This window comes from Pongo pygmaeus, chromosome 1, assembly GCF_028885625.2.
Source record: "Pongo pygmaeus isolate AG05252 chromosome 1, NHGRI_mPonPyg2-v2.0_pri, whole genome shotgun sequence".
In the NCBI taxonomy this organism is placed as follows: Eukaryota; Metazoa; Chordata; class Mammalia; order Primates; family Hominidae; genus Pongo; species Pongo pygmaeus.
In genome coordinates, this window is record NC_072373.2 from 13,014,630 (window position 1) to 13,037,656 (window position 23,027).

At 36.9% G+C, this 23,027-nt stretch overlaps 2 protein-coding genes across 5 annotated transcripts in view; one reads left to right on the plus strand and one right to left on the minus strand.

Moving 5' to 3' along the window:
* Positions 1-5,605, plus strand: part of ERO1B (endoplasmic reticulum oxidoreductase 1 beta) — a 70,930-nt gene extending 65,325 nt beyond the window's left edge. For all 3 annotated transcript variants that reach the window (XM_054479613.2, XM_054479596.2, XM_063670867.1), the window contains one exon: positions 1,342-5,605. In XM_054479613.2, the coding sequence (XP_054335588.1) occupies positions 1,342-1,402 (61 nt within the window). In that variant the 3' untranslated portion in view covers positions 1,403-5,605. The remainder of the gene's footprint in view (positions 1-1,341) is intronic.
* Positions 4,815-23,027, minus strand: part of GPR137B (G protein-coupled receptor 137B) — a 73,244-nt gene continuing 55,031 nt past the window's right edge. Inside the window, exons 6-8 of one of the 2 annotated variants that reach the window (XM_054479637.2) lie at positions 14,841-14,965; positions 12,909-12,960; positions 11,829-11,960 (exon numbers count right to left, since the gene is read on the minus strand). In XM_054479637.2, the coding sequence (XP_054335612.1) occupies positions 12,912-12,960; positions 14,841-14,965 (174 nt within the window). In that variant the 3' untranslated portion in view covers positions 11,829-11,960; positions 12,909-12,911. Of the gene's footprint in view, positions 11,961-12,908; positions 12,961-14,840; positions 14,966-23,027 lie in introns of both variants that reach the window. The other variant, XM_054479628.2, reaches the window with a different exon arrangement.

Below are 23,027 nucleotides of genomic sequence, written 5' to 3' on the forward strand. Positions count from 1 at the left end.
GTAGCCGGGACTACAGACACATGCTATTTTGCCTGGCTAATTAAAAAAAAAAAAAATCTGTATAGATGGGGGTCTCACTTTGTTGTTCAGTCTGGTTTCAAACACCTGGCTTCAAGTGATTCTCCTGTCTTGGCCTCCCAAAGTGCTGGGATTACAGGCATGAGCCACTGTACCTGGCCATTTCCCATCTTAATAGCAAGGATTTCACCTGTTGCTTCCCTGTATTTAAAGATGACTATGTAGGTTGAGATTTCAGACACAGGATAGATATAGACTATCCATTAATTGGTATTTCATAAAAAATTCAGTCCATCCACTTCTGAGGCCTGTAGAAAGATAACATAGGAGATACTGAATGAAATTTAAATAAATTGAAGTGAAAAATATTGTAAATAACTTAAGCATCTCTTAAGTCCAAATTAAATTGAGAAAGTTGAAAACAATTGAGAATTTCAAAACAATTGAAAATTTCCTTCAGTCTCATAAAAAATATTCACAAATGCAGCCTTTCTTGTTTTAGTTCTATATCTAGAACTTATGACCTTTTATTGTTCCCTAGAGTAATGGACTCAGAATCAGGGGTCCTAAAGTTCTGGAATCCTGGCCTGCTCTTTAGTAGTGGTATGAACTCAGGCAAATCACTGCTTTCCTACTTTGTTGCCTGATAATGAGATCATATATGTGATGGGCTTAGAACATTGCCTGTCCTCCTAAGTGATCAAGGAATAACTTTTCTTCTATCAAATAGTTAAAGATTTTTCTTCTATCACCCCTGAATTGTACATAGGGATACTTGAGCTTTTAGAATTACTTTTTTATATTTCCCATCCCAGAGTTTCACTTTTTGGCCTGGGCTGAGAAGCACTTCATTTAATCAGTCAGTAATCATTTATTGAATACTGTAAGCATCAATGGGTATGGGGCACAGGAGAGAGACTCAGCAGGAGACGAAGTAGAGTCTTTACCCTTAGGGAGCTAACAACATAAGACAAATTAGTGTGTTTGGGGAACATTGAGTAAAGAGCAATCATTTGAAGAGGAATGTGCAAAATAAATTTATTAGACCAATTGTAAATGATTTGAGATTCTTTATTAAGAATTATTCATATCACTGTTCCCATTATTAATCTAATGTCTCTAGATAGTATGAAGTAACAGGCTTCCTTTGCCCCTTCTAAACCAGTCTTAATGAGAATACTAATGTAAACATGGAAGCTTCAATGTTTGATGTTTTTTATTTTAGATTTTGCTTTCAAATTATAGCTTATGTAACAATATCAATCATTTGAAATACTATGCATCATGTTAGCCTTACTAATATGCTTTTTCTTTCTTCCATAGGCTTTCTACAAGTATAAGAGACTTACAGAATTTTAAAGTCTTATTACAACACAGTAGGTAATAAAGGCTTTTATGTGTCTAACTAGAGACATAAAGTGACTGTGGAAAGCCTTTTAATTATGGACATTCATCAGAAAGAGACTAATCTGACTTCAAGAATTCTGAACCCTTAAATAGAAAATTTAAATGCTCACTTGAATATTTATGATTCTTAATAGATTATTATCAACTAGAGATATTTATAAATGAAGTAAATACTTTTAAAACATGTAAGTTATACTAATTTTGTGTTTAATTTCATGTGTTTTCATGTGCTGAAAATTCTATTTTTTTTAGAATTGGTTTTGTTTTTATTCTGTTATCCTTTATTTCCAGTTGTCAAACTTTAAATGGCTATGTCTGCATTCTAATAACACTGTTCCGTCTGTTATGGAAAAGGAGAACTAGGGAACAAATGTTGCTTGGGGCTGGTGTCAGTGAGAAAAATTTATCAATGCTTTTTAATGTGTTTTTACCCTTGCCTCACTCTGTGTATGTGTCACTTTCTATAATATAAAGAAATATTATAATATTTCTAGAATCTGGAACTGTCACCATGATGAATGGCCCTTTCAGTGCATAGTTACAGAAATTCCTGAAGATTCCCCAGGACTTCAGTTTCATTGGTTTTTATTTGCAGTTTTTAGTTGCTGTTATTGTTGCTGTTTCCAGTCTAAAGGACCTGCTTTGGTAAAGGTGAACAAGACCTCTCCCCTATGCTACCCAGCCAGATTTCATGTATGTGTAATGGGCTGGCCCAAGAGTGTTCTTTTACTTAGAACTCCTTTTGATTTTGCTTTTCTCTGCCCCTAGAAATTTTAGGGACAAAGACATTTTGGAAATTGTCAGTTACTTTTAGAAAGAAAACACTGCAGAAATATTTAACAGATTACTTCTTGATAAAATTTAAATGGGATTATATGAATTTATAATGCCAATTGAAAATATTACATACACAAAATTTGCTATTTTCACTTAAAGTAAGCATTTTTAGAGGATTTATTTTAGAATACAACCTATGCAGTCCTCGAACCCAGTGTGCTTTTCCCTGACAGGATATATAAAAAGGTAGATTAGGTCAACCCTCCTTTAAGCTTCCTCTCCCCTCACCTTTTCTTTTCACTATATATAAATGGTACTTTCTGTGATTCATACCAACAGAGGACTTTCTGTGATTCATACCAACAGTCCTAAACTGTCATTTTCTAAATCTGAGATTTAAAATCTTTAAACAATATTTAAAATCTTGATTTTTTTTAAATGTCAGCAGATAAATTTGGAAGATTGCATCTGTGTAGAAGTAATGCAGGTACAAGATCTAGAGTTTTTCCTTAGACTCTTTAGTCTTTTCTGAATTAAATAATAAGTGCTCTTAAATCCATATTTTATCCTGTCAAAGTCTGAAATGTGTTCATTGATGATTTGGTGACATCTAAAAAATTGTATTTAGTTGGCTTGGCTCACCCCTCTTAAAAATACTTAGCCATCTCTTGGTGGGATGTGGTGGGGGTATTAAGGTCTCAGAGTTATTTATTTTCTCACCTAATTTCAAACCTTTATAAACTTGGGGTTTTGTTGTTGATGGTGGTGGTATTTTTTGTTAAGTTGTTTAAAAGGCTGACTTGATTGGAGCCTCCTCTACTTTTTCTTGAGGGTTGCAAGTATTGTATGGTGGGGGAGGGGGGCCTTAAGGCAAACTGTCTAAAAAGTGACTATCCAATTAATTTAACTAGTAGATTAGTAAGAATTATTCTTAGTATTCATTCAGAGTTTAAGATGTGAAAAATTTGCACTTTGTTTACTACTCTAAATGTAAAGAACTTTTTGATAGTGTTATTTCACCGTTCCCTCAGTTAAAGATAAAGGCTATTATTTAAACTGTTTACTAGAGAAAATTCTTGCTCATGTCCATTTATTGTTTTTTCTGTACTGTGATTTGTTTCAAGCTTAGGAAAACTAGTATATTAGAGTATGTTCTAGGAAATTAAAAGATCTAGTTAGAGTAAAAAGTTCTTTTTAAGGTTCTTAACTAATTTTTTCACAACTAAGAAAATAAATGAAGTATTCTTAGGCTGAAATTCATCTTGATTAACTTTATTTTATCATAAATTAGATTGTAGGGGCAGCCTACATTTTTGTGTATGTGTTTTTATTTCTTAAATGATTGTGTGAGCCTGGTGACATTTTATGGTTCTTGTGATATAAACTGTTTTTCCAATTCACATCTTTTGTTGTGAAGTGATATTATACTAGAGTACTGTTTGCATTGTAAAAATGCTTTGCTGGTGCTCTGGCATTTTGTCTTTATCTCATCACCTAATTAAAAAACCCAGCACTTGATAATATAACTGACAGAAATGATTGTACCCGCTGATGAAGTAATGAAAATGAAAAGGAAAATATTCCTTCCTTCAATGGCATAAGTTTATTTTTTACTTAAGTGGCATCTATTTAAGTTAGACAAACTATATATTAAAATTGGTAAACTTTGAATGTTTGTTTTGATTCTTAGATTATGAGGAGGATCAGACAGAATGACTCCACAGTTTTGAAATTTGATAAGTCAAAACATTTTATTTTGACATTTTTAACATTGTGAATTATTCAATATTTGTAATCTGTTATGTATATGAAACTCTGCCATGTTTTTCAACTTTGCCTATGTGCCACTGTATATAAGAAAGGACAACTATTTTGATCTTCATCAGCATTGCCTTCAGTTGAAAATTTGGGAACAGTTCACAGTAAACCTCTCAGTAGTTTGCAAACTGAGGTACCTGCAGAAACCATAGCTACTCACCAAAATACACAGATTAGGTGCATGGTATCATGGAAATTATTTGGTAAAAATACACACACACACAAATCTATGTGTACTGTACTTTAAGTGATATCTATAGGTGCAGCTTTGATTTTGAACAGAATTCCAAATAATTTACTATTGTACCTACCAGAATCTAGAAAATGTGAATTAAAGTACATGTTTCTGCAATCTTTTCTGTCTTGTTTTTCCCCCCTATTTTAAGTGTTTCTTTTTATGGCATGAGGATTTGATTGTAACCTGTGGAGAAGGGAGAAAGTGTATTTATAAGTAGTCTGAGGTTGTTTCTTATCATAATGGCAAGCATTGGTTGGCACTGTATTAAGGGCTTTTACATGCATAGTTTGGCTTTAAATGAATACACCGTTAATCTTCACAATAGCACTAGTAGGTAGGTACAATTACTTCTCTGTTTTATAAGTAAGAAGACTGAGGATAAAAAAGGCTAAGTAACCCGTCCATAGTCACAAATTCTAGATCGTGGAGCAAGAATTTGAGACGAGAAAGACTGATTCTAGAACCTTTGTGACGTTTTGTAAGTTGGCCTATTTCCATTCAGCTACAAAGTGGGAACGATTAAAAGCACTGTTTGATTTGTATTGAATCATAAAGCTTACAAAATATGATTATTTTATTTAATTTTTTGAACAGGTAATACATTCACATGGTTAAAAGAAACAAACAATATAAAAAGTTATTCAGTGAATGTGTTCCTTTGTCCTTGGCCCAGCTTCCTCCACTGCACATTCATCTCCCACCATGAATAGCCTGTGCTCTTGGTTTTTTAGGTTTCCATTCACACTGTTGTAGACAGGTACAAACATATACAAATGGAAAGTCTTATTTTTTTCTCTCATTTTTATTCAAATTGACATCATATACATACGATTTCATTTTTTTCACCTAGTATTTCTTGGCAGTCTTCACATATGACTAGATAGTTTTCTCATTTTTTTAAATAGATACTTGGTATTCTGTTATGTGAATGTGCCAGTGTTGAATTAACCCGTCCTCTATTAATGGGCAGCTGGGTTGTTTCCAGACCTTGTACATATGTCATTTCACATTTATATAAATATTGTACCTGTACAATAAATTCCCAAAGATAAGAATTTTGGGGGCAAAGACTATGTGCATTTATAATTTTGAAAGATATTGGCATATTGTCCTTCATAGGGGTAGTCATCAATTCACATACCATCTAAAATTTATGATAGTACTTGCTAACCTGCAACATTACCAATGTAGATGTTATTAAAATGTTGGATTCTGGCCATTCTGATAGATGAAAATATATATCAATATGTACATTCTTTTCTTTTCCTTTTTTTTTTTTCTTAAAAAAGAGACGGGGTTCCACGTTATCACCCAGGCCGGAGTGCAGTGGTATGATCATAGTTCACCGTAGCCTCAAACTCGTGGGCTCAAGTGATCCTCCAGCCTTAACCTCCCGAGTAGCCTGGCTTATAGGTGCACACCACACACCCGACTGCTCAGTATGTAAACTTTTATTATACCTAAGGTTGACCACCTTTTAATATGTTTAAGAGCCATTTGTATTTCCTTTTGTTTCCCATATTATTTTGTTCCTATCCATTTTTCTACTATATCATTGATATGTTGTTTATTATAGTTAGGGATATGAACCCTTTGACAGTAATGAGTTGCAAATATTTTCTTTCCAGTTTGTCATCTGTCTTTTGCTTATGATGGTTTTGTCATGAGTTTTAAAAAAATTTTATGTAGTCTGAATTACCAATTTTTTAGTGGTTTCTGGATTTTGAGTCATAATTAGAATGTTTTTCTCAATCCAGAGCAATAGAATAATTCACCTAAATTCTACATCTAAATTTTGAACCTCTGAAGTATATTCTGGCATAAGATATAAGTTATGGATCTAACCTAATTTTTTCCGCAGGTGATTAACCCAGTTGTTCCAATATTATTTATTGAACTGTTTGTTTTTTCCTGACGAGTTTGAGAGGCCATATTGATCTTATCTTAGAACCCCCATATGTATTTAGCTCTGTATCTGCTTCTTCTGCTTCTTCTGTTTCTCTGTATCTGTTTCTATTTCATTGCTCTATTTAGTCATGCACTAGTACCACATTGTTTTAATTACCCAGGCTTTAGTTTTAATCTAGTGCATTGGTCCTCCCTCATTCCTCCCCGCCTTTTTTTTTTTTTTTTTTTTTTACAGTTTTTCTGACTGTTCTTATTTTTCCATATGAGCTTTAAAAAATTCTTAACATATAGAGCATACTAAAACTGTCCAACTCAAGTTCTCTCCCAAGGGTTGCACTTTTAACCACTTATTTTGTCACTGTTCTTTTGATACTTTACCTGATAAAGATACACTTTTTACTACTTTTAAATTATTACAGTGCTCTATTTGGCAGTGCCCAAACAGATGACGGCAGATAGAGGCAGGATGCAATGCCCGTGTGGACAGAATGTCATCTCAGTGCTTCTATTTTAAGATAGTCTCTAGGAATGATTTAAGGACTGTTCTCATGTAAAATCCCTATTTCCTTTTTTATTCCATTACGAATTATTTGCCCAAAAGTCGGATATCTGTCAAAGATTCATAAGACAAGAGGGAGAGACCCTTAAATGAGTACTAAACTTGTAAAATCAATATGTGGATAAAAGTGCAAGTACAAGAAGTTACTTTGAAAAAAAAAAAAAAAAACAGACATCTACCAAAAAACAGGATTTGACTATTCATTCACTGTTATAGGAGCTGGGACTATAGCAGTGAACAAAACACACAAACATTCCTGCCATCATATAACTTAAGACATTATAACCTACCTAGATTGTAGTGAGAATGCACCAAAAGAAAAAATACATCAACCAAAGGGGAATGGCCAACTAGACACCTATCTAGTGCAGAAGGTGTCCTCAACTTGAATGAATCTTAGTGTTGTCTTGACAATGCCATCAGATTGTCATAGATTGATGCTATTAATCAATTAAAGTCATTCCCCTAACACTGGTCAGAGCGGAGTTAACATTCCAAGCAACATTCTGGTATCATTTAACTTCCGCTATGGCTTTCCTTCATAGAATATACCTCCAAATGGGTGTGTGTTCTGTTCCCTTTAATGAGCTTAAACCTGCGAACCTGGAGCCCAGACTCTTGGCTAGTGAATTCACCAAGGAGATAGCACTCAAAGGATTCTAAGTTACACATATTTAATGGCCCTGGTAAAGCACTATTTGTTTAGGATAAATGCATGCTAATCCATTAATGCAGTTAATCCATTCAAGGAGCACTGTAACTTGGGCCTGCCAAGAGACTGGAGGGACTGTTGTAGGTTAGTGCAATTGATGGGGAAAAGGTCATAGTAACAGGAATCAATAGAAAAGGGGGGCAATTTTGGGAATCTTATAGGCATCTGATCTCCACTTAAGTTCAGGGGCAGAAAATCTGTTCTGGACATAGAAAGTCTAATATTTTGAATGGTAGGACATCCAAAGTCCAAAAGGGCAGACCAGGTTTGGAGCTAGTGAATTAGTATTAGCAAGATGTTAATCAGTTTGAGAAAACAGAAGACAGGGTCCAGCCATAGCTCAAGGACTAGAGGTAGAGAATCCAGACTTGGAAGAACCAGGTAGATGTCATTAGCAGTTGCTGAGTCACTGGATTTAGATCTTATGACCCTGAACCCATAATTAATGACCTGGGCAGACAATCGCAGAACTCCACATGGAATGAATGTAGTATCAGTGCCCTGGCCCACAGAAACCGGGCAACAGGTATAGGGACTCTGACACAGATCTAGGTTACGGGCACACGGACATCCTCAGAAGACTTCAACATATTTTGACCATTGGTGCAAGAGTTCTTCATGTATCCTTGCTAAGGGCCTAGAGTAACGTTAATATGTGGGTGTTCCTGAGTATAGACTAGGATCCACAGAAACGTGACAAGTGCCTAGTCTAGCGTCTCACATATAATAGGTACTGAATAGACATTGAATCCTACTCTCTTATCCTCACTGTTTCTTGTTAAATGTTTCCTCACTTTAATCCGTTTATTAATTGAATCTTTTTGATGAGAAGAATTCCACAATTTTAGCCTGATCCTTTTCAGCAGCTCCTCCATCTGGACCCATGTCTTAAGTAGCATGATATACAGTTAGAAATGTCCTTTAATAAATTCTCACATAAGATGAAAACTGGGAATGCATATTAGATGTGTCTCTGATCAGATCTATGCTAGTCTGTTCTTCATCATGCAACAATCTAAAGTGAAAGAATGGTATTTTTTAGATAAAGTTTGTCTAGTTGGAAATCTCGATAAAAGTTTCAAATATTTAGACCCATTTAGTTCTAATATAAGTTTACCTTTACTGTTAAAAGATAAAAGCAAGTAATATCCACTATGTAAATACAAAAATGAGAACCTTTTTCTCACAGTGCTTCTCAAGTTCTAGGGTTTACTAATATGTATTCCTTTCTTCTTAATAAGGTTTAAGTGTTCAACTAGGTGTTGGCCCAGCACTAAGGTCAACAAAGAGCAGTTGACTTGGATTTGGTAGAAGAGGAAATTTGAGGAGGCATTAGTGAGTGTGCCTGATCTAAGCAGCTAAATTTAACCAACAAAGCTTTTCATTTGCCTGATACATTCAAGAGATAATTGGCATAAATATGATTGATGTGTATTATTGTAATAGTCAAACCTTCATACAGTCACAACTCTGTGTAACATACTCTAGATGTTTTAATCAGCAGCTCAACTGAGTTCATTGTAAAAAGGATAAAGAGCCAATGAAAAATATCTATACAATATTCTTAGACAATTAGCTGCAGAGGTAGACACCTGTTCCAATAGTCAGAGAAACCACTTCCAACAGTTACCCAGAAACGTTCACATGAAACTTTTCAGTGTTGCATCAGACTTAGCTAAATGATGGCACAAAAGTTTCAGTGATTCCCTCTTCCCCATACACTTTAACTTTCTAATCATCAGGGCTTTAATTTCATCGTGTTGCTTTAAAACAAAAGGACATTTGGGTATTTTGCAACCAGTAATCACCATTCCTTTTTCCTCTTAGCATTTAATATTCCACATAAGTAGTTTTTTTTAATTTTTTTGTTTTTTTTGAGACCGAGTCTCACTCTGTTGCCCAGGCTGGAGTGCAGTGGCGCAATCTCCACTCACTGCAAGCTCCACCTCCCAGGTTCACGCCATTCTCCTGCCTCAGCCTCCCAAGTAGCTGGGACTACAGGCACCCGCCACCACGTCCGGCTAATTTTTTGTATTTTTAGTATAGACGGGGTTTCACCGTGTTAGCCAGGAGGTCTAGATCTCCTGACCTCGTGATCCTCCCACCTCGGCCTCCCAAAGTGCTGGGATTACAGGCGTGAGCCACCACGCCCAGCCAGAAGTAGTAGTTTTGTTAGTGTACCTACCAGAACAAGTGAATTAGAAAGCCAAAGGGAATTTTAATTTTCCTTACTTACTAAGAAGGAAGGAGAGTTTGATGTAATCAATCACAGTTTTTTTTGTATTCCATGTTTACAACACTTCTAGAAATTTTAACCTTACATTTTTAAAAGGGGAATGAGAAAAATAGGCACTTAGAACATTTTTATACTATCCAACAAAAATAATAGTTCAAATAAATCCCAGTAGCTTCATCATAAAAGTAGACTGACTTCTCTCAGTTAATGCTGGGTATTCTAATTTTTCTGTCAGTAACAACAGAACTATGTTTACATATTATAGGATGAGTATGATATTAGTGATAGTCTTATCACTGTTTTTAAAAATATATCTTCCCTTAGCTGACCTAATACTGAAGGACTGCAGGACTTTCTGAAGATGTGACTTAAAGGAGTTTAAAACATGCTGAGTCTGCCTTTAAATTCTCCAAAGTATTTATTAGTAATACAGTGTGACCACAATAATCTGTTAAAGCTATTTAGAATAATAGCTTATAATGTGTTAGGCAACTTGAATAACAGTGTAGGGTTCACTTCAGTGTAGAATTTTCCCTGACAACTATTTTAAATTCTATGTTACCCCAATTTTTTCATGTACTGAAAGACAAGAATGTTGTTATGTAGGACTATGCAGAGTGAAGGTGTTCTCTACAAATGAAAAGCCCAATGATGATCGATTTGAAACTTGAGATCCCAATTTTAAATACTACCAAAACGATAGTAGACTTCATCTCTCTGAAATCAATGCCCAGAGATCAGTTATTCCTGAAGATGAAAATGAAAAGAGTCATTTGAAATGGGTTGCATCATATAGCAAGACTTGTTAATATAAGTTCCTTTTCATTGGACCTTCCCTCTGTCCCCAGATGAGCATTCCTAGGCAGAGCAGAAAGGTACCTTGTTTCTGGTAACAGTACTTCCTCTAGAACCTTATCTGTTTTTTATAGAAAAGCAGAGCATTTAGCCTCCCAATAGGCAGTTTTATGGCTCCAGGATATACATAGTGGAGTTTTTAGAATGGCACTTCCGGTCTGGGAGGCAGTATTTCATAACATGTTTTTTACTTAAATGAAAGATGACTTACAAGGAATTGTCTGGAACATGCCCTTTACATGGGTGACAGGCATCATGCTACAGCATACTGCAATGCTATTGCCATTTTTAAATGTGCAGCTTCCAATAGGCTTTTTACAGTGCTATTTAGAAGTAAGGGCATTATTATAAATATAGTTGGAGATTACAGAAAAAAGAAAGATTCCACATAGTCTTAGCTCAAGGGCTTGGGGTATTTGTTATTAATGCCCTTTATGGACCCTCTTATTTTGTCCTTGAATGTAATGAACATTCAGTGAGTTGGGAAAGGGGTGTACTCTTGATATAGCCCTGAGGAAATGCATATTAGATTTCATTAGCCTGAAAGAAAAACTATGCAGAATCTGTGAATATAGCAGAAGAGGTTTAATAGGATAAGTCAGCTACATTTTTAATGTTATCAACTTATTATCATTAATGTGTATACATTAGCGCCCTACTGAAAGGAAGTACCAGTCTTTTTGGGCAAAACTTAAGAAATTCTTTGAGGGACCTACTGCCTGAACCTTAAAAAAAAATCTCTAAAGACCTTACAAGTCTGCTGCTTTACCATTTCATTTTAACTGTCATCACTGGAGTTGCAATTGGCTTTCTAAGTTGTCAATTCTATTTTAGGAGTCTACCAATGTGGCACTCAGAATCGGAGTGACCATCAGTGACCTGAAGAGGTAAGATTTGAGGAATACTTTAGTCCAAAAGCTTTAAAAAACTATTAGACCATATATTCTATATTTTTAAAGTGAATTATGCATAGAAGTCTGTGCAAACTACAACATAATTGCAGTAACATTCTCAAGAAAAAAAAAACCCTAGTATACTTTAGCATTATTATTTAAGTTATACAAAATACATCTTTATAAAAGTACAGATTTTCTTTAAAAAGTTTAAATTATACCCACTGAAATAGCAAGGCTCCCTCTTTAGTACTAAAATAAGGGTTTATCAATCTACATTATTGCTTAGTCCTATGGAGCCAATGGAAACCTGTAACAAGTAAAAATCAAGTTCTATTTCTTAAGGAAAAGTGCCCTAAAAATTCAGCTGTCACTACACTTTTCTGAAGCTTTTCATCTGAGGAATCGTCCATAAAACTGTTAACTGATGCTACCCAAGGCTTGGTTTGTCAGGATCCAAAGTTGAGTCTTGCAAAGTTCCTGCTTGTGCCAGGAAGCTGTTAGTTTGTTGTCCCCAATCGTAGTAATCTGGAGCAAAACTTAAAAAGAAAAAAATATTTCAGTGACTTGAAACATTATATGGTATGTATAACACGGTCTAGTTTAGGTAGACAGAGCTGAGATTTTTGTATAAGCTATAGATAACTCTAAAGTTCTTTAAAAATGGCTCTTAAAGTCCATTTTCCCACAAAACCGTGCTACACACAGGGCTAAAATGCCCACCCACAACTCTATTGAACTCTTTAGAGCACAGAAGTATACAGCATTACTAGAGAACCCCGCCAGTCATTATGTATAGGAAACCACAACTCTATTGAACTCTTTAGAGCACAGAAGTATATAGCATTACTAGAGAACCCCGCCAGTCATTATGTATAGGAAACGTTTTTAGCAACAAACTGTATCTGAATCCTAACATGGAGTACAGCTCACAACCTGTGGTGGTGTCTTTGGACAAATAACTTCTATGCCTCAATTTCCTCATCTTAGAATGGGAGTAATATTAGTAACTACATCGTGGGCCTATTGTGGGGACTGAGTTAACATCTGTAAAGTGCTTAGAACAGTATCTAATATATAGTTAATTCTCAATACATGTAAGTCGTTTTCATTATAATTATGTTCCTCTATGTAGTAGAAAGGGGGTCTTTTCTTCACTGATATAGGTAGTGAGGACTCCCTCAGCTCTAAGTCATTTCTGGCAGGTGAGAGGGTAGGACAGCTCCAGCAGAATATGGGTTTAAAGGAGGAAAAAAAAACTAATAGGAAATGCAACGGGGTAACTGGAAAAGAACAGTTTTAGGGAAGAGGTGGAGCTCAAAATCTGAGTGACCCAAAGGACAGCTTTTGACTTCAAGAAGTCCTTGTTTGTTGGCTTGCTTCCAGCTTACGTTCTTTACATCTGCTGGCTCAGCGGATTGGGCAGCTTTCTTCTTTTTTCTCAGCCACAATCTTTTATCCTATCTGACCAGGATTTCTCTGCTCACCGATCACTGAGAAAGCATGTATTCTCCCAGCTTTTCTTCAGTACTTCTGTCCCTAAAACAAGGACTCTTTTCAGAGCTCTCTTAAAGTTTTCTAAAGACTTTCACTGTTACTAACAAGGAGTAAAAAGGCAAGCATATATTTTTTATCATTTCATCCCAGAGGGAAAAAAGTTGTAAAGTTGTTCATGCTAAGTCTTTAATCTTAAAAAGATTACATAAGATAACCTTTCACTTCTAAGAAGCTTCCCTTTCCCAGGAACAGGATGGGGGTCCTGGGAGGACAAGCAGAGAGAAGACAGGCTCGGCAGGCACTATGTCAGCCCTTTTGGCTCCTCTCACCCCTGCTGGCCTTGGTGGCCTCACCGTCTCAGAGCCACAGGCTGAAAGGGGAAACATGATAGTCATTGGGTAGTAGAGTATGGCTGAGCACAGCAGGCTGAGGAAAAGGGAAGGGAATCCCAATAGCTACTACCCTTCCTGTTTGCAGACCATGCCCATGCTGAGGTAAGCAAAACTTGGAATCCTGGGGTGGATCTCTGCTATGGTTGCAATTTCAGGTGCTTCCCTCTTTTTATTTGCCTTCCCAATTCACTGAAAATTAGGCGATGGCAGCAGACTTGTAGTTCATGTATTGTCTTACACCCTCTATGTATGCTGCTTTGAACTCTTAGTATTTAACTGCCCTCTCCACATTTTCTGGGCCAGATCTGCAAGTGGATTCAACGAAGGAGACTCCTGTTATTAAAACTCACATGAAAGTATAACATAAGCATAGGTGAGACTAAGAGACAGGATACTTATATACAAACTCTACATAGTATAGTGATTCAGAAAACGAATTTGAACAAAACTACCTGAGTTAGAATTGTAGCCTAACCACTTGCTAGCTGTGTGATCTTGGACAAGTTACCTACCCTCTAGATACCTCAGTTTCATCTGTATTATGAGGCTAATAATAGTACTGACCTCTCAGGACTGTTAAGACTAAATGAGTTGATATTTGTGAATCTCTTAGAACAGTGTCTGATACAGAGTAGATGCTATAGAAGTATTTATTAAATAAGTATTCATGAAAATTGAGACCAAAGTAAATATCCTTCATGTAAATGAAATTTTAAATTAAGAACGGACATCATTCAAATTTGAAAGCTTGGTCCTTTATAATGTATAACTTATTCTAAGAAATAAATACTACTGCATTTACTCTCTAGCTTTAGAACACGTGATTAAAGATACCATGTTCCATTGAGTGATTCCATAGACAAGTGCTATATTTCCCTCTTGGAGATTCAGAGCACACATTAGCATATTACAGGCTCTCTTGGCATTTTCTAAAAAGTTTTTTTTCTGGCCGGGTGCAGTGGCTAATGCCTGTAATCCCAGCACTTTGGAAGGCCAAGGTGGGCAGATCACTTGAGGCCAGGAGTTCAATCCAGCCTGGCCAACGTGGCAAAACCCCGTCTCTACTAAAAATAAAAAAATTAGCTGGGTGTGGTGGCGCACACCAGTAATGGCTACTCAGGAGCCTGAGGCATGAGAATTACTTGAACCTGGGAGGGGGAGGTTGCAGTGAGCCGAGACTGCACCACTCTGCACTCCAGCCGGACAACAGAGTGAGACCCTGTCTCTAAAAAATAAAGTTGATTATCATTTCCTTTTGCACAGCATAGCTATTAAGAAAATAGTGTTTCATGGAATATTGTTTAGGAAACACTACTGTATACAGTAATGCTATGGGGCTTTAAAAAAATCGGATGTCCTTTCTCATTCCTGAATGTTTCACATAAGTAAAATGATCTACTGATAATCCAGTCTTATACCACCTAAGCCTGCACAGTTTTAATGTAGGAATTTTCTTTTAGCTTGAATCTATTTAATTGGTGTAACCCTTCCCTCCTGATGAGGCTTGTCTAACATGAAGTAGGGTCTTACCCTCCCTGAAGTCCCTGAGGGGCAATGTTCCAGGCAAGGTCATCATCACTGTCATATCTTCGAGGGTTGTCAAAGAAATAAGATCTGGGACTGAATCCATGGCTGGGGACCATTCCAGGATTGGTCTAGAAAGACAGGTAATTATTCAGCATACTTACAGACATCATGCCTTGCAATAGACAAAAATCTCTTCCTTGTAGGAAACTAAAGATGTTCTATTCATTTGAATGTAGGCTATATCTGTTCAGCTGGAATATTCATTTCAGTTACTCTTACGTTTGAGAGGGATTTGCCTTGCCGTTTATCAGTATGGGCAAAATCTTCTATCAGAGTCTTGCTTGCAACAGTGAGTCATCATTGTTTTAATCCCTTATTGAAAAGCTAGATGATGAGTAACTATATGCCAATAAATTGTAAAATCTAGAAGAAATGGGCAAATTCCAAGACACATACAGCCGACCAAGACTAAACCGGAAAGAAGTCTAAAACCTGAACAGACCAATAACAAGTCTTTTATTCTACCTGACTAGAATTTCTCTGCTCCCTAATCCACTGAGAAAGCAATGTTTTCTCCCAGCTTTTCTTCAGTTCTTCTGTCCCTAAAACAAGGGTTCTTTTCAGAGCTCTCTTAAGGTTTTCTAAAGACTTTCACTGTTAGTAACAAGGAGTAAAAAGGCAAGAGATCAAAGCCATAATAAAAAGTCTCCCAGTAAAGAAAAGCCTGGGACCCAATGGCTTCACTGCAGAATTCTACCAAACATTTAAAGAAGAATATCAGTCCCACTCAAACTAATCCAAAAAAAATAGAGGAAGAGGGAGTACTTCTACACTCATGGAGGAGGCCAGTATTACCCTGATATTAAAACCAAAGACACATAAAAGAAAACTGTAGGCCAATGTCTCTGATAAATATTGATGCAAAAATCCTCAACAAAATACCAGTAAACCAAATTCAACAATACATTGGAAAGATTATTCATCATGACTAAGTGGGATTTATCCATGTGATACAAGGATCCTTGGCTCAACATAACACACATCAATGTGATACATCATGTTAACAGAATGAAAGATAAAAACCATATGATCATTTCAATTGATGCTAAAAAAGCACTTGATAAAATTCAATGTTCCTTCATGATAAAAACCCTCAAACCAGGGAAAGAAGAAACATACCTCAACATAATAAAAGCCATATATGACAGACCCATAGCTAGTATCATACTGAATAGGGGAAAACTAAAAGCCTTTCCTCTAAGATCTGGAACACACAGTCACCCCTGTTATTAAATATAGTACTGGAAGTCCTAGCTAGAGCAATCAGACAAGAGAAAGGGTATCCAAATTGGAATAGAAAAAGTCAAATTAATGACTCCACAAAAAGTATGAGAACTAATAAATTCAGTAAAGTTGCACAAAAAATCAGTAGCACTTCTATATACCAAGAGTGAACAATCTGAAAAAGAAACAAAAAGTAATCCCACTTATAATAGCCACAAATAAATATCTAAGAGTTAACCAAACAAGTGAAAGAGCTCTATAATGAAAACTATAAAACATTTAAAGAAACTGAAGAGGACACCAAAAAATGGAAAAATATTTTCTGTTCATGGATTGGAGGAATCAATATTGTTAAAATGGCCATACTACCCAAAGCAATCTACAGATTCAATGCAATCCCTATCAAAATACCAACGATATTCTTCACAGAAATAGAAAAAACAATCCTAAAATGTATACAGAACCACAAAAGACCCAGAATAGCCAAAGCTATTTTAAGCAGAACAAAACTGGAAGTATCAACATGACCTGACTTCAAATTACACTACAGAGTTACAGTAACTAAAAACAGCATGGTACTGGTATAGGAACAGACACATAGGGCCAGGGACAGTGGCTCACGCCTGTAATCCCAGCACTTTGGGAGGCTGAGGCAGGCAGATCATGAGGTCAGGAGATCGAGACCATCCTGGCTAACATGGTGAAACCCCATCTCTACTAAAAATACAAAAAATTAGTCGGGCGAGGTGGTGGGTGCCTGTAGTCCCAGCTACTCAGGAGGCTGAGACAGGAGAATGGTGTGAACCTGGGAGGTGGAACTTGCAGTGAGCCGAGATCACGCCATTGCACTCCAGCCCGGGCGACAGAGCAAGAGTCTGTCTCAAAAAAAAAAAAGAAAAAGAAACAGACACATAGACCAATGGAACAGAATAGAGAACCCAGAAACAAATCCACACACCTACAGTGAACTCATTTTCAACAAACTGCCAAGAACATACACTGGGGAAAAGACAGTGTCTTCAATAAATGGTGCTGGGAAAACTAGATATCCATATGCAGAAGAATGAAACTAGACCACTATCTCTCACCAGATATAAAAATCAAATAAAATGGATTAAAGACTTAAACCTAAGACCTCAAACTATGAAACTACTACTAGAAAACATTGGGGAAAATCGCCAAGACATGGGTCTGGGCAAAAATTTCTTGAGAGTGTCCCTGTGGACACTGCCATCATGGCAGAGGTTTGGGGCTAAAGAGCAGAGAATTTGTTTCCTGAAGAAATGAAAGTGCAATGGGCAGGGAATGGATCACAGATTTGCATCTGGATCTAGATTCTGTTCATCTATTCTATTTACGTATAAATACTTTGAGGGGAAGATGGTGGATAGGAGACAGGGCTTACATGCAGCTCCCACTTGGACAGACGGAACAGTGTGTGGAGAGTCACACCATGGACTTTTGCTCCAGGAACCACCACAGGAGCATACCAGGAAAACTGAAAGAATTCACAGACACTTGGAAAGAAGCGGCAGGCCACTGCAAATTCTGAGAGACAGGTGAAAAACTGGTGCTCTCTTAAAAGCGCCACCTCCTGGCTGGAGGCCAACCAACTCAGGACATTACAGCAACTCATGACAGATCCCCTGCTCCAAGGAAGGAGAAAACAACAGCTAATTCTGCTGCCTCCAACATCCGGGCTAAACAGTGGTCCTGAGTCTGTCCATGGTGGCAACTTCATTGCTAGCATCAAGCATTTAGGAAAGCCAGCACACTAAACGTACTTACAACCAAGGACTTTCACAGAGTCTACTTCAATCCCCTGCCACCTCCACAGGAGCAGGTGCTGGTATCTACAGCTGGGAGACCTGAAGATGAATTGCATCACAGGACTCTTTGCTGACATTCCCCAGCACCAGTCCAAAGCCTGGTAGCCCTGCTGGGTGACTAGACCCAGAAGAGCAATAACAATCACTGCAGTCTGGCTCACAGGAAGCCCCATCACTAGGAGAACGGGAAGCACCCCACATCAAGGGACCACGCTGTGGGACAAAAGAATCTGACCAGCAGCTTTGAGTTCTAGATTTTTCCAGTGAAATAGTCTACCCACATGAGAAGGAATCAGAAAAGCAGTTCTGCTAATATGACAAAACAAGATTCTATAACACCCCCCAAGGCTCACACTAGTTCTCCAGCAGTGGATCCAAACCAAGAAGAAATATCTGAATTGCCAGATAAATAATTCAGAAGACTGATTATTAAGCTACTCAAGGAGATACCAGAGAAAGGTAAAAACCAACTTAAGTAATCTTTTTTTAAACACAGGTATGGATGAAAATGTCTCCAGAGAAACAGATATAATAAAAAACTGTCACAACTTCTGGAAATGAAAGACACACTTGGAGGATAAAAAATTCACTGAAAAGTTTCAACAATAGAATCAAGTAGAAAAGAAAGGACTTCAGAACTTGAAGACAAGGCAATTACCCAATCGACAAAGACAGAAAAGAATTTACAAAATGAACAGAGCCTCCAATAAATTTGTGATTATGTTAAATGGCCAAACATAAGAATAATTGGTGTTCCTGAAGACGAAGAGAAATCTAAAGTTTGGAAAACATATTTGAGGGAATAATCAAGGAAAGCTTCCCTGGCCTCACTAGAGATCTAGACATCCAAATACAAGAAGCTCAAAGAACACCTGGGAAAATAATTGCAAAAAGATGATCAGGCATAGTCAGGTTATCTAAAGTCAAGACAAAGGAAAGAATCTTAAAAGCTGTTTAACAGCAGATTTCTCAGGAGAAACCCTATAAGCCAGAAGGGATTGGGGTCCTATCTTTAGCCTCTTCAAACAAAATAATTGTCAGCCAAGAATTTTGTATCCAGCAAAACAAAGCTTCATAAATGAAGGAAAAGATACAAAGTCTTCAGACACCAAATGCTGAGAATTTGCCACTACCAAGCCAGCACTACAAGAAATGCTAAAAGGAGTTCTAATTCTTGAAACAAAACCTCAATATACACCAGAATAGAACCTCCTTAAAGCATAAATCTCACCAGGCCTATAAAACAATGAAAAAAAAAAGTATTCAGGCAACAACTGGCATGATGAATAAAACAGTCTCACATCTCAATACTAATGTTGAGTGTAAATGGCCTAAATGCTATAAATATAGAATAGCAGATAAAAGATATAGAATAGCAGAATAGATAAAAATCCACAAATCAAGTATCTGCTGTCTTCAAGAGACTTAACTAATGCATAAGGACTCACATAAACTTAAGGTAAAGGGGTGGAAAAAGATATTCCATGCAAATGAAAACAAAAAGTAAGCAGGAGTAGCTATTCTTTTATCAGACAAAATAGACTTTAAAGCATCAACAGTTAAGACAAAGAGAGACATTATTTATTAATAAAAGGATCAGTCCAACAGGAAAATATCACAATCCTAAATAGATATGCACCTAATATGGGAGCCCCCAAATTTATAAAACAATTATTATTAGACATTAAGAAATTAGATAGACAGCAACACAATAGTGGGGTACTTCAGTACTCCACTGACAGTATTAGACAAGCCATCAAGATAAAAAGTCAACAAAGAAACAATGGACTTAAATTATACCCTAGAACAAACGGACTTAACAGATACTTACAGAACATTCTACCCAACAACTGCAGAAATATACATTCTTTTCATTGGCACACAGAACATTCTCCAAGATAGACCATATGATAGGCCATGAAATGAGTCTAAATAAATTTAAGAAAATTGAGATTATATCAAGTACTCTCTCAGATCACAGTGGAATATAAAATTGGAGATTAACTCCAAAAGGAACCCTCAAAACTATATAAATGCATGGAAATTAATCTGCTCCTCAATGATCTTTGGGTCAACAATGAAATCAAGATGGAAATTAAATTCTTAGAACTGAATGATAATAATGACACAACTTACCAAAACCTCTGAGGCACAGCAAAAGTGGGGCTGAGAGGAAAAGTTCACAGCATTAAATGCCTACATCAAAAAAGTCTGGAAGACCACAAATAGAAAATCTAAGGTCATACCTCAAGGAATTAGAGAAATAAGAACAAACCAAACCCAAACCCAGCAGAAGAAAAGAAATAAAGATCAGAGCAGAACTAAATGAAATTGAAACAAAAAGGCAATACAAAAGATAAATGAAACAAAAAGCTGATTCTTTGAAAAGATAAACAAAATCGATAGACCATTAGTGAGATTAACCAAGAAGACAGAAGATCCAAATAAGCTCAATTAGAAACAAAATGGGAGATATTACAACTGATACCACATAAATACAAAAGATCATTCAAGGTTACTATGAACACCTTTACACAAACTAGAAAATCAAAATATACAACCCTCCTAGATTAAATCAGGAAGAAATAGAAACTGAACAGACCAATAACAACTAGTGAGATCGAAACAGCAATAAAAACATTTCCAACAAAAGTCCAGGACCAGGTGGATTCACAGCTAATTTCTATCAGATATTCAAAGAAGAACTGGTACCAATCTTATTCTGAAACTGTTCCAAAAGATAGTGAAAGAGGGAATCCTCCCTAAATCATTCTATGAAACCAGTATCACCCTAATACCAAAACCAGGAAAGGACATGGCAAAACTATGTTTATGCCTGATGAACATAGATGTAAAAATCCTCAACAAAATATTAATAGCTAACTGAATCCAACAGCATATCAAAAAGATAATCCATCATGATCAAGTGGGTTTCATACCAGGGATGCAGGGATGGTTTAACATACATGAGTCAATAAATGGGCTATATCACATAAACAGAATTAAAAACAAAAATCATATGATTATCTCAATGGATGCAGAAAAAGCATTTGAAAAAATCCAGCATCTCTTTAGGACTAAAGCCCTCAGCAAAACTGGCATAGAAGGGACATACATCAAGGTAATAAAAGCCATCTATGACAAACCCGCAGCCAACATTATACTGAATCAGGGAAAGTTGAAAGCATTCCACCTGAGAAATGCAACAAGACAAGGATACCCTCTTTCACCACTTCTATTCAACATAGTACTGGAAGTCCTTAGCCAGAGCAATCAGACAACAGAAAGAGGGCATCCAAACCAGTAAAGAGTAAGTCAAACTGTCACTGTTCACCAATGACATGATTGCATACCTAGAAAACCCTAAAGACTTATCCTAAAAGCTCCTAAAACTGATCACCAACAACAACCAAGCTGAGAATCAAATAAGGAACTCAACCCCTTTTACAAAAGCTGCAAAAACAAAATACTTAGGAATATACCTAACCAAGGAGGTGAAAGCTCTCTACAAGGAAAACTACAAAACGCTGCTAAAAGACATCACAGATGACACAAACAAATGGAAACACATCCCCCATGCTCATAGATGGGTACAATCAATACGAAAGCGACCATACTGCCAAAAGCAATCTACAAATTCAATGCAATTCCCATCAAGATACCATCATCAGGCTGGGTGCAGTGGCTCACGCCGGTAATCCCAGCACTTTGGTAGGCCAGGTAGGTAGATCGCTTGAGGTCAGTAGTTCGAGACCAGCCTGGACAACATGGCAAAACCCTGTCTCTACTAAAAAATACAAAAGTTAGCCAGGTGTGGTGGTGCATACCTGTAATCACAGCTACTTTGGAGGCTGAGGCACAAGAATTACTTGAACCTGGGAGGCAGAGATTGCGGTGAGCCAATATCATACCACTGCACTCCAGCCTGGGCGACAGAGCAAGACTCCGTCTCAAAAAAACAAAAAGGTCATCATTCTTCACAGAAATAGAAAAAATTCTAAAATTCATATGGAACCAAAAAAGACCCTGCACAGCCAAAGCAAGACTAAGCAAAAAGAACAAATCTGGAGGTATCACATTACCCAGCTTCCAACTATACTACAAGGCTATAGTTACCAAAACAGCATAGTACTGGTATAAGAATAGGCAGGCAGGGCCGGGCACAGTGGCTCAAGCCTGAAATCCCAGCACTTTGGGAGGCCGAGGCGGGTGGATCACTTGAGGTCAGGAGTTCAAGACCAGCCTGGTCAACATAGTGAAACCTCATCTCTACTAAAAATACAAAAATTAGCTGGGCATGGTGGTAGGTGCCTGTAATCCCAGCTACTCAGGAGGCTGAGGCAGGAGAATCACTTGAACCTGGGAGGCGGAGGTTGCAATGAGCCAGGATTGCGCCACTGCGCTCCAACCTGGGTGACAGAGTGAGGCAGGTACACCAATGGAACAGAATAGAGAACCCAGAAATAAGGCCAAATATTTACAGACAACTGATCTTCAACAACACAAATAAAAACATAAAAGTGGGGAAAGGACACCCTGTTCAACAAATGGTGCTGGGATAATCGGGAAGCCACATGTAGAACAATGAAGCTGGATCCTCATCTCTCACCGTATACAAAAATCAACTCAAAATGGATCAAAGACTTAAATCTAAGACCTGAAACCAGAAAAATTCTAGAAGATAACATCAGAAAAACTCTTCTAGACATTGTCTTAGGCAAAGAGATCATGACCAAGAATCCAAAAGCAACTAAAACAAAAACTAAGATAAATACATGGGACCTAATTAAACAAAAAGTCTTCTGTACAGCAAAGGAAATAATCAGCAGAGTAAACAGACAAGTCATAGAGTAAAAGAAAATATTCACAGACTATGCATCCAGCAAAGGACTAATATCCAAAATCTTCAAGGAACTCAAACATTATCAGCAAGGAAAAAAAAACAACTAATCCCATCCAAAAGTGGGCTAAGGACATGAACAGGCAATTCTCAAAAGAAGATATCCAAATGGCCAACAAACATGAAAAAATCCTCAACATCACTAATTCTCAGAGGAATGCAAACCAAAACCACAAT